Source organism: Monodelphis domestica, chromosome 1, assembly GCF_027887165.1.
Source record: "Monodelphis domestica isolate mMonDom1 chromosome 1, mMonDom1.pri, whole genome shotgun sequence".
Lineage (NCBI taxonomy): Eukaryota > Metazoa > Chordata > Mammalia > Didelphimorphia > Didelphidae > Monodelphis > Monodelphis domestica.
Window position 1 is genome coordinate 694287479 of NC_077227.1, and position 15374 is coordinate 694302852.

The 15374-nt window shown below is 38.9% G+C and overlaps 1 protein-coding gene across 1 annotated transcript in view; it reads left to right on the forward strand.

Moving 5' to 3' along the window:
- PHAF1 (phagosome assembly factor 1) overlaps positions 1-15374 on the forward strand; it is a 75401-nt gene that overhangs the window by 35842 nt on the left and 24185 nt on the right. Inside the window, exons 4-8 of the mRNA XM_001364522.4 lie at positions 1124-1167; positions 2861-2940; positions 3342-3436; positions 7616-7713; positions 11116-11228. Of these exons, the coding sequence (XP_001364559.1) occupies positions 1124-1167; positions 2861-2940; positions 3342-3436; positions 7616-7713; positions 11116-11228 (430 nt within the window). The remainder of the gene's footprint in view (positions 1-1123; positions 1168-2860; positions 2941-3341; positions 3437-7615; positions 7714-11115; positions 11229-15374) is intronic.

The window sequence follows — 15374 nt, forward strand, 5'->3', positions numbered from 1 at the left end:
TGAAGTGTGAAGTATATCTCAGAAGATATAATATAACCAGAAAAGGTGAGAACTAAAGAGTGGTAAGAACTGAGAATGGGCAGTCCTAGAAAAAAGCATCTACTGTGATTGGTAGGCATAAAAATTTAGGGGAGGTGACATAAAAAGAAAAGTTTCTTTAAAAGGAGGGGTAAAAAGTCAGTTCAGGCAATTCATTTTGGAGTCATTATTCTGAACTCAGTTCAGGATATCGAGTTCAATGGAGGACTGGAACCCAGCTTGGAGACGGTCTCATGGTGAGTGATAAGACTGACTCCCTTACCCTTAGGCTCAAGGGAGGCCACTTTGGCCAAGGCCTTTAACTACTTCCTATTTCAGCCGGAGCCAGAGCAGTTTAAATTAATTCTCTCTCTCTCTCTCTCTCTCTCTCTCTCTCTCTCTCTCTCTCTCTCTCTCTCTCTCTCTCTCTCTCTCTCTCTCTCTCTCTCTCTCTCTCTTTCTCTCTCTTTCTCTCTCTCTCTCTCTTTCTCTCTCTCTCTCTCTCTCTCTCTCTCTCTCTCTCTCTCTCTCTCTCTCTCTCTCTCTCAATTCCTTCTCTCTATATTAATTAAAATCTCCAAAATTCCCAGCTGACTTTGGGAATTTTCCCTGGCAACCAATCATTTAAATTTAAGTCAAAACACTAAAATTATCTTTACACCTGCTAAGTGCTTTTTCATTTATTTAAAAAAAAATACAGGTCCAGTCTCTAATTGTCATTACAGGGAAAGAGTATTTTAGATTGAGTGTCTACAAAAACTCTCCCTCTTCCTCCCCTCCCACGTTATCTTCTACTTAGGAACCAAATTTTGGAATAAATATAAAGAAACTAAGCCATTACATGGAGGGTATTTAGATAGTTTAGTAGAAGATGGATTCCTGCATCTGCATTATCATCATTAGAGTTAGGCTTTTCCCCTTCTTTAGATTGAGATAGGAGGTCTTATTTCACACAAAACTATTTCCTAAAGAGAATATTTGTCAATTGTTGATCCTGATGAGTATTCTAGAAATTTCTGTTGAGTTTTTTTTCTTTTAAGTCGAATCATACTGACTTTTATGCTTTTAACCATTTTTCTTAAATGTTCAATGTATTGTCTTTTAGGTAATTGAAGTTTATGACTTGACTAAAGTGAAGTTAAAATATTGGTAAGTCTCATATAGAGCTGGTGTATCATCCTCATAACAAACTAGTTCTGGATATATGTTTTCCCTTTTCTCCCCAGAGCAGTGAGGCTAGGCTAGTCACATCTATAAGATTGGTATGGCCTGGGACTGTCCCTTGTCATCCACTACACCCCAAAGTTCTTAAGTCCATCTTGTGAAACAGTCTTCTAGGCCATTTGAGACACTAGAGAGCCACCCAGGATTTATTATATCTATCAACATTTTTTAAATTAAATTTTATTTGACTTTCCCTTCAGTTACATGTAAACATGAGCATGTTTCTTGATAGTAGCATTCATTTGCCCCTGCAGTACAATACTCGAAGGTCTCATTGGGGACACACACCCCTATCTCTGGACTTTCTGAGAATCTGCACATGTTGCAAGGTCAGATCAGAGTCTAATGTCAATCATTTAGTTTAATTTTGTTTCATAGGGAAATTCTCATTTTAATTAAATTTAGGCCATGTTTTGTAAGATAGAAAGTTAATCCTTAAGAATCTAATCTTAAAAGATAAAAAAAAAAAGAGGTGCAAAGATCCAAATAGTCTTACTGAAATGTTTTCCTTCCCTGTTCTCATTTTCCTTCTGCCCTGGCCAGAGTATAGTTCATTCCTCTCCTCTACTCTTCCCTCTCTGCCCAAAGGTCATACTTCTCTTCTTCTTTGCTCTCATATCTCTTTAACATTAAGGTTAACCACCATGTCACTTCGCAAACACTTTCCTTATCAAAGATTCATTTCCTCAAAATTCTCTATCCCCTCCTGTTTTCTACCACCTTACTTTATTTCTAATGGATTGTTCTAATACCTGTCAAGCAAATGAACTGCTCGACTGATATATTCCCCTTTTCAAAGATTCTTGCACCTCTTATTGGTATAACATAGTCTTTTCAAACAAAATGGTTGGTTGTGGAATCTAACAAAATAAAAATGGGTCAGTTCTGTTGACCTACATGAACCAATCTTTCTCTGTGTCCCTGTGTATTACTATTTGAAATTCCATTGGACTAAGCTTAACCTTCATTATGTCATGCGTCAAGAGTCTAATGTACCACAGGAACCCCTGAAGGATAGCTGGTGAATACAGTCTTTGTTTCCTGATGCTTAAAAGTCTTGGATGAGAGGCAGCATGACACAGTAACTAGAGACCTGGTCTTAGATTGGGAAGACTAGGCTCAAGTCTTACTTCTGATACTTACTGGCTGTGTGACTGGGCAAATCACTTACCCTCTCTGTGCCCCCAAATCCTTCTCTCTTAAGACTTTATGTTACACAGAACAGCTAAGTAGCACAGTGGATAGAGCTCCAGGCCTGGATTTGGAAGGACTTGGGTTCAAATTTGAGCAAGCCACATAACCCTGATAGTCTAACCCTCGCCCCACTGTCTCAGTTGTTTCTAAGTCAGAAATTGAGGATTAAAAAACAAAAAGACAGTTATATGCATATGTATACATGCATCAGGTGAGGGAAATTTCTACACCAAAATGTTCTTTAATATCAATGAAATCACATTTGAATCATAACAAAAATAGCTTTTATAAACAACATACCTTAATACTTGAATTCAGTTCTGAACTGGCATCTGTTTTGTTTTTTAGAGTACATTTTGCAACTTTGATAACTCACAAACTATAAGGTTTCAGAGTTCTTAAAGGGCCCTTTTTTGTTTTGCAGTGGTGTCCATTTTAACTCTCAGGCGATAGCTCCAACTATTGAACAGATTGATCAGTCCTTTGGAGCAACCCATCCAGGAGGTAAGCAGTCCTGGGCAAAAAGGTAACTAAACTAACTGGACAGTAACAACTCAGGGCAGTGAACTAAGCAATTCAGGTTTCATTACAATTCAATCTGGCCTGAAAAACAAAATTAAAGATTATGTTTGTATCAGGCATTCCCATTGATAAAGCACTTGAAATTCTTAATCTTACCCTGTCCCCACCATACCCCTGCAAGGTAGAAGGATCAAGTAGTAGCCCCATCTTACAGGTGAAAACCAGGACTGGCCACAGCGAGCAAATCAGCAGATCCTGCTGTTATCACCCCTACTCCCCAGCCCCTGTTAGTCATAGATTAGGCAAAGCAATAGTAAAAGTGGCTTCAGCGTTCAGATAGAACTTGGGTTCTAATCAACAACTGGATTTCCCTTTTTTTCCAGTGTACAACTCGGCTGAGCAACTTTTCCACCTCAACTTTAGAGGATTGTCTTTCTCTTTTCAATTAGACTCATGGACTGAGGCACCAAAATATGAGGTTAGGAATTCTGTGTTTCTAATGTTGCTAAGATATTAAGAGTGGATAGCATGTGACTTCAGAGAATCTAATGGATTCAAGCCAGAAAAGACTTATTTTTTCATTTCTTTGCTTTTAAATTTAATATTATTCTTTTGCTCAGGGATACATGTTAAAATGCTTTTTAATGTATCTTGCTTTAAATAGTAACCTTGTCTCTGATGAATTCATTGAACTCTCAAGGCCCCTTTAGTAATTTGCATAAAGGAGCTGCTCATTTCTCAGGGACACTACTTATTCTTTTTCTCAGTTCCTCTAGATGAAAGCAATTTTCCCATCTCATAGAGTGTTGTTCTCTTATGCACTTTTGCTTTGGGACTTGGTTATAACGTGTGTGCTTAATCTCCCTCTACTGCACCATGAACTCAGGGACCATGTCTCTTTTACGTGTGTCTCCTGTGCACAGGACCTAGCACCCAGGAAGTTCTTAATAAATGTTTGGGCATGGTTTGTCAGATTCATCTTGAAAGCAGGAAGAAAGGAGAAAAGAGGTATAGCATGTTCTTTTTTCTTTTTCTTTTTTTTTAAATCCTTACCTTCTGTCTTAGCATCAAGACTATGTATTGGTTCCAAGGCAGAAGAGCTGTAAGGGCAAGGGGATAAGTAAGGTTAAGTGAGTTGTCCAGGGTCATACAATTAGGAAGTGTCTGGGGCCACATTTGAATCCAGAACTTCTCATCTCTAGGCCTGCCTCTCAATTTGCTGAGCCACCTAGCTGCCCCCAGGCATATCATGTTCTTTAACAAGTTTCCTTAAGTTGGCTTTTCCAAACCATTGGGAGAACTTAAGGATAACTATTTTCTTAGTGATACTGATAATATCGATGTGACCAGCTTTAAGCAATAGATGTATTCATGAAAAGAAGTTTAAAGTAAAATGTGATCACATATACACACACACAGAGCATACAATATAGTATGAAAGGCTTTATCTTCTCAATTTTCAGGGGCCTATGGCTCCTACTGATCCCTTCCCATCTTCTCACAATTAAATAGGCTAAGGGAATTTTCTTTTTAAAAATAACTCCATGGTTAATCTTTTTTGTAATCTAAAAATCATGACTAATTTGGGGGGGGGGGGATTCACCTTTGTTTAAAGTAGTAATTTCCAAAGTGTAGCCTGTGGACCCTTTAGGGTTCCATATGGTCAAAAAGATTTTCATAATACTATTAAGATGATACTTGCATGTTAGTATTCCTCCCTTTCTCAACTACATATCTGTGTGAGGCTGGATTATCTTCATATACTTTAACTAAAATAATGTCACAACAATTGAATGCAGAAGCAAATATGAGAATCCATTTTAATTTAATTAAAAGATTTTTAAAAGTATGTAAAACAGTGCAACTCTTCTCACTTATTTTTGAAGACAATTATTTTTCTTAAAAATATATTATTCCAGGGGGCAGCTGGGTAGCTCAGTGGATTAAGAGTCAGACCTAGAAATGGGAGGTGCTAGGATCAAATCTGGCCTCAGACACTTCCCAGCTGAGTGACCCTGGGCAAGTCACTTTAATCCCTATTACCTATCCCTTACCACTCTTCTGCCTTGGAACCAATACACATTATTGATTCCAAGATGGAAGGTAAGGGTTTATATATATATATATATATATAATTCAAGAGGCAGCTAGGTGGCTCAACAGATTGAGAGCTAGGGCCAAGAGATGGGAGGTCTTAGGTTCAAATCTGGCCACAGAGACTTCCTACCAATATGATCCTGGGCAAGTCATTTAACCTTATTGCTTAGCCCTGTAGCAAAGGAAAATAAAACTTAAACAAGCAATGGTTGATAGGGCGTGAGACTCAGAATTCTCCCAGGGCTGTCAGGATTCTAAACTGTTGAAGAGACAGTTCTTCAACTGATTTTTTGGACCTGAGAGAAGGAGGAGAGAGGTGTAATTTTGAATCATCTTGAGCCCATCCATCAAACAATAGGCCTTGAGGATCTTCTAGCTGTGATGAAAGAATAACTCCAGCCTTCCTGGTGGACAGCCAGACTGGGGAATAGATCACTACCCTGCTGGGACAACTGAAGACATCATCTGGATCTCCTGTTTCTGGCTCATCAAGGACTCTTTGTGAGAAACTGATCTCATCCCCTGTTGGATTTGCTTTTAGATAACTTAGGGTTTAGTTTAGAGTAAATTAGATAGGGTTTATATAGTGGGTTAAAGAATTTAGATTTCACTTTTCCCCCTTTCCCTTTCCTTCATCCCTTCTATGTTAAAATAAATGCAATATGTATATGTTTTCCTTCTGTATTACTTTCCATCCCCCTATCCAAATTATATGTACTTTTAACAATTGGCAGAGCTAGCTAGGTTTAAGAAATCTTAGAAAATTAAGTTTTATTTATAGGAAAAACAGTTTCTATAGGGCAGTCAGTTAGGTAAGGTTGGGATATTCCATCCCCACTCTGAGAGTGGTACATTTCAAAGGTGGGGGCCAGCGGAATTCTAAGACTCCAGCTAAGGGGGTAGAGACATTTAATAATTAAATACCTTTTGCCACATGTTTTAGGCAGCCATATTGGTGGCCATATTAGAAATTTTTTTCAAGTTTTTCCCTTTTAGTAATTGTTTGTAAAATTATTCACAGTGGATTATAATAACTCTTCTTCACCTGTATTATCCTTAAATGTAAACATGTCTGGAGACATGGTAATTGATGTTTTGATGGTATTGTGGGAATGCATTTTACATATCCCATACATTGTATTTGTGTTGTTCCCTAATGTTTTTATATAGTATTGGACTATAGATGGTTGAAACCTTTTATGGATATCACAATGCAAACTGTCCTGTCTCATGTCCCCAAAGTTTGTATCTGTCTTTATGTCCTGTATAAGTGTAGACTGGCATTCTTTCTCATTGGTAAATGGTTTAAAGCATTTATGATCTGGTTAACAAAGGATTCAGAGCCCAAATTAATGGTTATACATATGAAAAAACAACTTGATCAACTGAAACAATATATAAAAGATAATAAGCTCATAAATACAGAATATGAGTGTGGGGAAAGTGTAAACACTGGTACAAAGGAAAATCTAAGCAGGTTACAAGAAGAGGCTAGAGGGATGGTTACTCTATGTCCTCTAAGAGATCTTCCTGTAGTCTCAAAGAATGAAATATTCCAGGTCAAGACACACAAAAGATTCACCTCAGATGACTTGGAGTCCATAAAGAAAAGAACCTCAGCCTTTGTAGATGAACCCAATCATGTGATCAAAGAGATGAAGAGGGCTATAGACACACTTGACCCCAATCATAATTATTTTGCAGTATTAATAAAGGAACTGTTAACAAAAAAGGGAAGGTAAAAAATTTACTGAGGATACAAGATCAGACCCTCTATTAACACCCTGGCCAGAAAGATATGAAATGGATATGAATGATAGAGCTCAATACGATGTTATGAAGGAATGTAGGCAAGCAATTTTGGAAGTCATGGGTCAGTATACCAAAAGACCAAATGCTTGGCCAAAATTTGAAGGAATAAAATAAAAGCTCACAGAAACACCAACATTATTTTTAGATCGAATCACAGAGGCTGCTGAGACATATCTTAATATGGATGTACTTGAAGAGGGGACAATTTCCCATATAAAAATGGTCTTTGTAAAAAATGCCATACCAAAAATAAAAATTCTTTAAAAATAAGTATCCTCTAACTAAGTTCTTCTGCTTTTGAACCAATACATAGTATTGATTCTAAGATGGAAGGTACGGGTTTTTTTTAAGTGTCTATTGCTCATTAGCATGTGATATATTATTTTTATTTTTAAATGAATTAATAATTTTCAATTTTATCAGTTTTCAATTTTGGTAAATGTAACCTACATAACCAAAAGCTCTTTGGGATACTCAGTAATTTTTAAGAGTTGTAAAGGGGTCTTAAGACCAAAAAATTGAGAATCTCTGTTTTAAAGGAACATGTCTATATGTTTCTTTTTGTAAAAGAGTAGTTACCTTGCTTTAAAAAAAAAAAGATAAGCATCATTTCTATTTCCAAGTATATAACTCATACATTTCTGATTTTTCTGTATGTGAGTGGTGCTGGTGTTGTTAACTTTGTTAGCAGGTACTGAATCTCAAAAGATGCAATATGCTTAGTAAAATTTGTCTTTTGTGTTTGCAGCCTAATTTTGCCCATGGCTTGGCTTCTCTTCAGATTCCCCATGGAGCAACTGTGAAACGCATGTATATCTATAATGGAAATAGCCTGCAGGATACCAGGTAAGCCGGAAAAAGAGAGGACAGGTTACCTTTGGTTGACTGAAAGGCTTCCTATTCTTCCCCAGCCTATAAAAGTGATAGAGTGAAAGCTGAGAGGGAAATTAGGGGCTCTCTCATCCAACCCGCTCATTTTATAGATCAGGAAAATAAGGCCTATGGAAGTCAAATGACTTGTCCAAGATGACAGGTCAGGTAGGATTGGAAACCAGATCCTTTGACACCATATCCAGTGACTTTTCTACTATTTCTACTGCTACCTTGAATCAATTTTATGACAGACTTTAAAAAAATTTTTTAATTGATTTTTTTAAGATTAAAAAAAAGAAAACAGGAAAAATCTGCATTACACACTGTAATACACATTTATCAATCCCATCCTGTACCAGGCACTGTACTAAGCCCAGAGAATGTCAATTAAAGAAAGGCAGGCCCTGCCCTCATGGAGCTTACTTTCTGATGGGGAAAGGCAGTATACAAAGGGAAAACAAAGAGGGCCAGAGGGATGGGCATGCCCAAGGGCACAGGCTTGGAGGAGTGACATTGGTAGAATGCCCTGGGGGGAGATGAAGAAGTAGCTGGAATTTTTGAGCCCTCTGCCAAGGGAGGTTTGGAGAGGTTTTTGCCCTGCCTTCCAGCCTCCAGGCAGAGGGGGCAGAGGTGAGTTTCTTCCTGGGGGACCCTGCTGAGGGTAAAGTTGGAACCCAGCAGAGTATCTGGTGGAAGATGATAATAAGACTCAAAGCATGACTGAGCAGTACATGGAAAAGTCTTGAAAATATGTGCATTGTGCTAGTATCTTTGCATAGCTTTTCAAGGCATGCTTTTTTATAATTTTGCAACATTTGCATTCAGTTTTAGGAGGGTTTTTTTGTGTGTGTGGTGGTTTTGTAGTCGTAATAGTCATGATCTTGTTTTTTTGACTCTCCATAAGTTCTCATGACATCTTTTGGGGCTTCTCTGTATTCATCATCTGTATTGTTTCTTTTAGCACAGAAATATACCATTACAATCATGCACCACATGTTTATTTAGCCATTCTCTAAACCTGTTTTGATGAACCTATGGCACAGGTGTGGGGTGGGGTGGCTGCTCCCTTCGCCCTCCCCATGCACATCTGAGAACATTTCTCGTATGACCCATCCCTCTGCCCAGTGGCCCAGTGGGAGCACTTCTTTCCTCCCCTATCTAACACTTAAGGTGGGAGGCTGACATGTGGCATGAGGGTCAAAATTTGAACACTTGGTCTCTAAGGTCTCTAAAAGGCTCACCATCCCTGCCCTAAATCATGGGTTACTATTGTTGAGCATTTATCAAACACCTACTAGGTGTGCTAGATACTGGAAATACAAAAATAAAAACAAAACAGTCCCTGCCCTCAGGGAACATACATTTTACTGGGGAGGAAGCAACATGTGCCCAGATAAAGGTGTTAAAAATAAAATATTGGGAGAAAGTAGCATAATTTCAGGAAATAACTCATTTAGGAGAGGATGCTAGAGCTGAGGCAGAGAATTCCACTCTTCTCATCATCCCCCAAAAACCTGTATTTACTTTTAACATCTCGCTTTCTCTTGTCACTCCTACCCCCTTAGGTCTGCCAGTTTAAAAATTAGAACATAATCTCTGCTTCTTCTTAACCCCCAAATGCTATCAGGTTGATCTCAGCGTTGTCTCTCACAGCTCTTCTTTTTTATGTACTCATCACCCTTGTTCAGGACATCTTATCATCTCTTGTCTGTACTATTATAATAGCCTTCCATGATCCATAGTCTTGTCATGTTTTGTGAAGTTTGGCATAGCTTATATTATGGCATGTAACCTGTGATTCAGGATGCCCTCTCCAAACTTTAGATGCCCACGGACCATGCCTATCTCATAGACTGACCCCCCCCCCCCCCCAAGAAACAAAATTTTACTGAATTCCCACATTCCATTTGCCTTGGTGCTTGTAAGGTCCTGAGTCCTTACTATCCTATACCCTCTCTTCCCCCCAAAAAAGGGGGAAACCAACAGGAAAAAAGGTCAAAGTGAAATAAGCAACTAAAAATACTGGATGCAGAGAATAGCTAAAAAAGAAATTTTCAAAAACCAGCTTCCCTCCTTAGAGAACAAAGCACTGGGAAAAACCTTCAGGATGCATTTGGAGTCCAGTCTGATGTCCTGATGTTAGGGAAAGCAATCTGGATCTGATCACAGTATCAGAAGAGCCCAACTGAGTTGTCTGGACTCCTGCCATTTGAAGGCAAGTAGTCTAGTTCCAGAAGGCTTATACAGAATTTAGACTTCTATAGTGGTGGGGTCATTCCCCTCAGAATAACTTGTAATAGTCTATGATACATTCCCAATGGAAATTCTGTTCTGCTTATCTTAAGAATAAGGAAGGTCAGAGAATGGTCTCATTTGGCTGGAGGGTAGGACTTATCTTGATGTCTGATTGGGAGGGACTTGGGTGCTGGGTTTTTTAACCCACACAAAAACAGGGGCCTCTATACTTTCAAATGTTGTGTGCAAGTGAAAATTTGCCCAGAAAGACTAGTCTGGTGTCTTAGAGGACAGCCTGTATTCAGTGCCTTTGGCTTGGTTGGGTAAAAGGAAAGATGTTCTAGTCACTAGCATCTGGCCTGGGAAAAATCTTGGGCAAGTTAGCAGGTCCCTTTCAATTCCAACTCCAGTAGTCCTGTGAAGTAAAATGACAGATGTAGAAGTACTCTGTAACTATGAAGGAGTTTGTGAATGTGAGGTGTCCAGTCCTGGCTGGATTGTCCACCTTCTTCTAAATACTTTACAACACTGGGATTTCCTCTTGACTGGCAGTTGCTCTTGTGCTTAACTGAGAAGCCTCCAGGTCTTGTCTTTGCCTAGGCGTTGCCATCTGGTGGTGAATACACACTTGTGTAGCAAGCAGGTTGTTTTAGGCATTCTCACCAGTTGTCTGTACAAGTAAATGATTCTTCCATCATCATCCATTTATTGTCAACAAGCATTTATTGATAGACTGCTGTGGGCCAGGCACTATGCTAAGTTCTAGAAATACAAATAAAAGCAAAAACACAAAATAGTCCCTGCCTTTAAAGAGCTTATAGACTAATGGGGGAGACATAAATAAATGGGAGAATGATGATTTAGTAAGAGGCTAACCACTTTACAAAATTATCTCAAAGAATCTTCACAACAGTCCTGGGAGGTAGGTGCTATTGTTATCCCCATACAGTTGAGGAAACTGGGGCAAACATAGTAAGTGATTTGCCTTGGGTCAACTAGCTACTAAGGCTGAACTTGAACTCTGGTCTTCTTGCCTCCAGGCCTAGCATTCTGTCCACTGCACCACCTTACTGCTTCTCAGGGTACATCTATAAGAGGCTTTGCTTAGAGACTTGTGTTCATTCTGCTCCTGATCCTCAGGGCCCCAGGCATGCCCCTCAGCTGCTTCCTGGGAAATGTATATGCAGAAAGTGTGGATGTTTTGAGAGATGGAACTGGACCCTCAGGTTTAAGACTCCGCCTACTTGCTGCAGGTAAGTGGCCAGATTAAAGGAAGGGAATTGTTTTTCTTCCTCCTACTCCCTCTGCCCAGTTAAGTTTGCTTTCTGGGATTCTCCTTCTGACTATGCTTTTTATCTCCTCACATGCTAGAAAATGTTAAAATGAAACTTTTTAAAACTTTCACCTAAGGATTAAAAGATTCCTTTTCATGAAGCTGTAACCTTCCCTGTTTATCTGTGCAGGACTGGTTGAAGTGAATGTTAAAAATGAATTCTCCCAGCACTTTTATACAAAGTTGGAGGGTTCCTACTCTAATGGAGCTTATAATGCAGACACAAACATAGAATGCTCACAACTACCCTGCCATTGTGACAGCGCAGAGTACAAGGAAAGATGGTTCTGGTGAGGGGTGTAGTGTGAACAAAGACTGAAGTTGGGGAAGAAGCACCCCACTGGGGAAGGCTAGAGGGTAGATTTGTTTAGCCAGCCAGTGGAGAGTTCTGAGGCCAAGCTTCAAACTCCAAGGGAATGGACTTTTATTGGCAGGCCACCATTAGGGACCACTGAAGATTTTTGAGCATAGCATTGGTGACCATATCTGTGTCGTGAAAGCTGCTACATGTCTAGTCTGCTCCTGGAGAGCAAGGTGTGTGTCAGCTAATAAGCTGGGAGTGACTGGTCTTTTTTTTTTTTATGTTTTGCATATTTTACTGTGCCTGGTACATTAATGACTCCTTATGAATGCTTGTCAGATTGTTCAATCTTTGTTTTGGAAACATGAGAAAGGGATTGTCTTTGCTGCAGCTCATTCCCACACCATTCATGCAGGCATCTCTAAATATAGGAAATAGGTTGGTTGTTGTGGCTTTGTTTGCTTGGGCTTGATAGGAAAGATAAAAGCCTCTGGGGGAAGAAGAAACCTAAGATTGTTCTTACATTGAGAAAGAGATCTTGAGGAACCCACTGGAGGAGGCTTAGTAAGCAAAGAAGACACCTCTGAATCCTTTTATTTAGTATACACATCTCCATTTCTGGGGGCCTAAGCTTTCAGAATGCCTTGCTATAAAATGTATGTATATCACATCAATTTGTCTCTGCTAATTAATTTCTCACTCTAAGTAGCTCTTAAGATTATTCTCCTCCTTAAGGAACATCAGAAGTAAAACAGAATGGGACGTGCATTGATTCAGAATCAGAAAAGTTGGGTTTTGATTCTGGCCCCCCCACTTACTGTGTTTTAAGGAAGATTGCTTAACCTCTCAGGTCCCTCTGTAAAACTGAAATGCTGAATTGGCATCTCTGAATCTCTAAGTGTTCTTAGACCTCTCTGAAAGTCTGTGATCCTAAAATAGAGCCTCAATTAGCATGTTTTTCTCTCTTTCTCTCTCTCCCCTTACCCCCTCTCCTCTCTCTCCCTCTCTTCTTCTTTTCTCCCTCCCCTCTCCCACTCCCATCATAATAAACTACATTGACATGTCCTGTCTAGGAATAATAGAGTTAATTTGTTCATGCTTCTAGAACCAGAGAAGTAGGGGGTGGGGAAGGAGGGCATAAGGAGAGAGCTGGAGATTAGGGGGTAACGACTAAGGGCTTTTCTGAAATACCAGCCTTAGAAAAACAGTTACCAGTCATTCAAGACAGTCTGATTATAAACACTTTATCTTTGTGAATTATTTTAAATATTGCAAATGTGTCCCCAGAGCTTAGGCAAATGCCTGGCATATAGTAAGCCCTTAGAAAAGGATTGTTGACTGATCAGCCAGTCAGTAGACCTGAGTTCTGATTCTACCACTTTATCATCTATGTAACCCTGAGATTAATCATCTGGGGGAAAAAATTCTAATCTTTCTGGCTTCTGCCATTATAAATAAGTACAAAAAATTATTTAAAAATCTGTTTACTGATTTCAGTCAGTAGTGATTGATTGCAGCTTTAGCATGTGCAAGGTGAATGAGCAAATTCAGCCTACCTACCTTTAAGATAAGCCCTATCCTTCTTGTAAAGCTCCTTCCTGGAACTGGACTTTATATAGTTTTATGTTTATATTAGCAGAAGCTATTAAGAAATTCCAAGTTTTTCCACCTGTCATTGTTCCCATGATAATCTTGTGGATCAGACAGCTGATAAGAAACACAGGGCCTCAAGCTGGCTTCTGTGTCTTTGGAGGTTGCTGCCCAATTGTGTATTGAAAAGAGAAACTCCTAATCAGTGAAATGAAGGGTGCTAGGACTCCTTGAAGAGCAGATTGTAATGGGGCACATAGCTATGCTTTGGACCTTAAGTAGCTAAGCCATCACTTTCCAAGTTTGCTAGTTTAAGCATTGCCTTATGTGAAGTTTGGCTTAGTTTCTGTCAGAGATTATCTTCATTGGAAAAGATTTAGAGCAGCTCAGGAGACAAGTCTGAGTCTCCCAAGTTTTGAATAAGTCTTTTTCTTTTTGTGGGAGCTTAGAACTAAAGCTAAAGACCCCTTAGATTATTTGGAAAACTTAGTAGTTGAGCATTTCTAGTCTTAAATCACAAAAAAAAGCTGATGAAATAAGGAATGTGAAAATACTTTGAAAATTATAAAGCATTATAGAAGTCTTAGGGATTCTTTTTTCATTTCCGTATATATTGAGATCCATGATTTAATCCTAACTACATATAAATACACTTTTTTGATCTGCACCCAGCAAAAATTTTGAGCATGCATCTCAGTATGTATATTGGAGTATATGCTTGTTTATAAATTATATGGATGTATTACTGTACTTTTAAAGGGATGAGATAAAGAGGAAATAATACATATATTAGAATCGTTAGGGAGCCACTAAAATTTGAAAAGGGAAATGCCATGATCAAACTTGAGCTTTAGGAAAATCATTTTGTTAGCTTTTTGAAGGATAAGTAGTATAAAGGGACTTGAGGCTTTGAGATTGTCGTGGGACAAACTTGATTCAAGTTGGTTCACTGTCAATTTAGGTCCATTTTTTTTTAAACTCTTACCTCCTATCTTAGAATTGATAATAGGTATCATTTCCAAGGCAGAAGAGCAGTAAGGGCTAGGCCCAGGATTACACAACTAGAAGTGTCTGAGGTCAGATTCAAACCCAGGATCTCTTATCTTCAGGTCTGGCTCTCTGTCTACTGAGGCACCTAACTGCCCATAGGTCTAATATTGAATCAAAAAGAAACACTTATAGGTCATTAAATAATGAACAAAGGGACATTAACTTAATCATAGCTGGAGAAGGATATTCCACTGAGTACATCTGTCTTTAAATTTCCAATAGTGGTCTATTGGGCAAGCATCAAGAGACTTGTCTACAAATCAATATACTCTTGTGCCTGCCAAATCTAAAGGATGGTTTCAATACCTTAATAACTAGCCCAGCCTACACAGTTGGGTGAAAGGGGCTTTGGTAGCTATTCTTCCTACAACAAGTACTAATTAGGAGACTATTAAAAGAGTCCAAACAGAAGTGGCCTGGTAACTTTTTGAGTAGAGAGAAGGGAATAGATGTAAGAGGCTGGGAAGTAGAACTGAAGATCCAGCAGTTGATTGGCAATTGTCCATCTGGATTTAGGTAAGGGAAAATGGGAGTAGCCAAAGATGGGGAAGGAAATGAGCATTTATTAAGCATCTGCTTTGTTGTAGGCAGTGTGCCAAGCACTTCTAACAATATTACCTCATTTGGCCCTGAAGTTAGATTGACTAAAAGTGTTGGTGCTTTCATCACATAATAGGAAAATATGGAAAGTAGGTAGATTTGAGGGGAAAGATAATAAATTGATATCTCTGAGCCAGATCATAGACCATCAATGCCTATTCCATGTAAGCCACTCTTTTTACCCAGAATTAAAAAATGAGGAGGTTTGGTTCTACTCAACTGCAGAGCTTCTAAGGGGACAGGAATTAGGAGTTAAAATATTCCCAGTGACACCTGCACAGAATAGCATTTAATTTTAGGTCTTAGTTCTCCCAAGGTACCAATACTCTAAATCTTCACTCAGAAGGGCGGAGGACAAGAAGTTGCATGGCAGAGTAAGGGATTTTGAGGGGATGTGGTATAAATAAGGTTAGGTGTGATTATATTGGATACAAATCCCATGATTCAAAGAAGGTGGTCCCCAACTAGGGCAAATGGCAGGCCCTCTATACCTTAGTAAACTGCTGTGGCCAAAATAGTTTATCC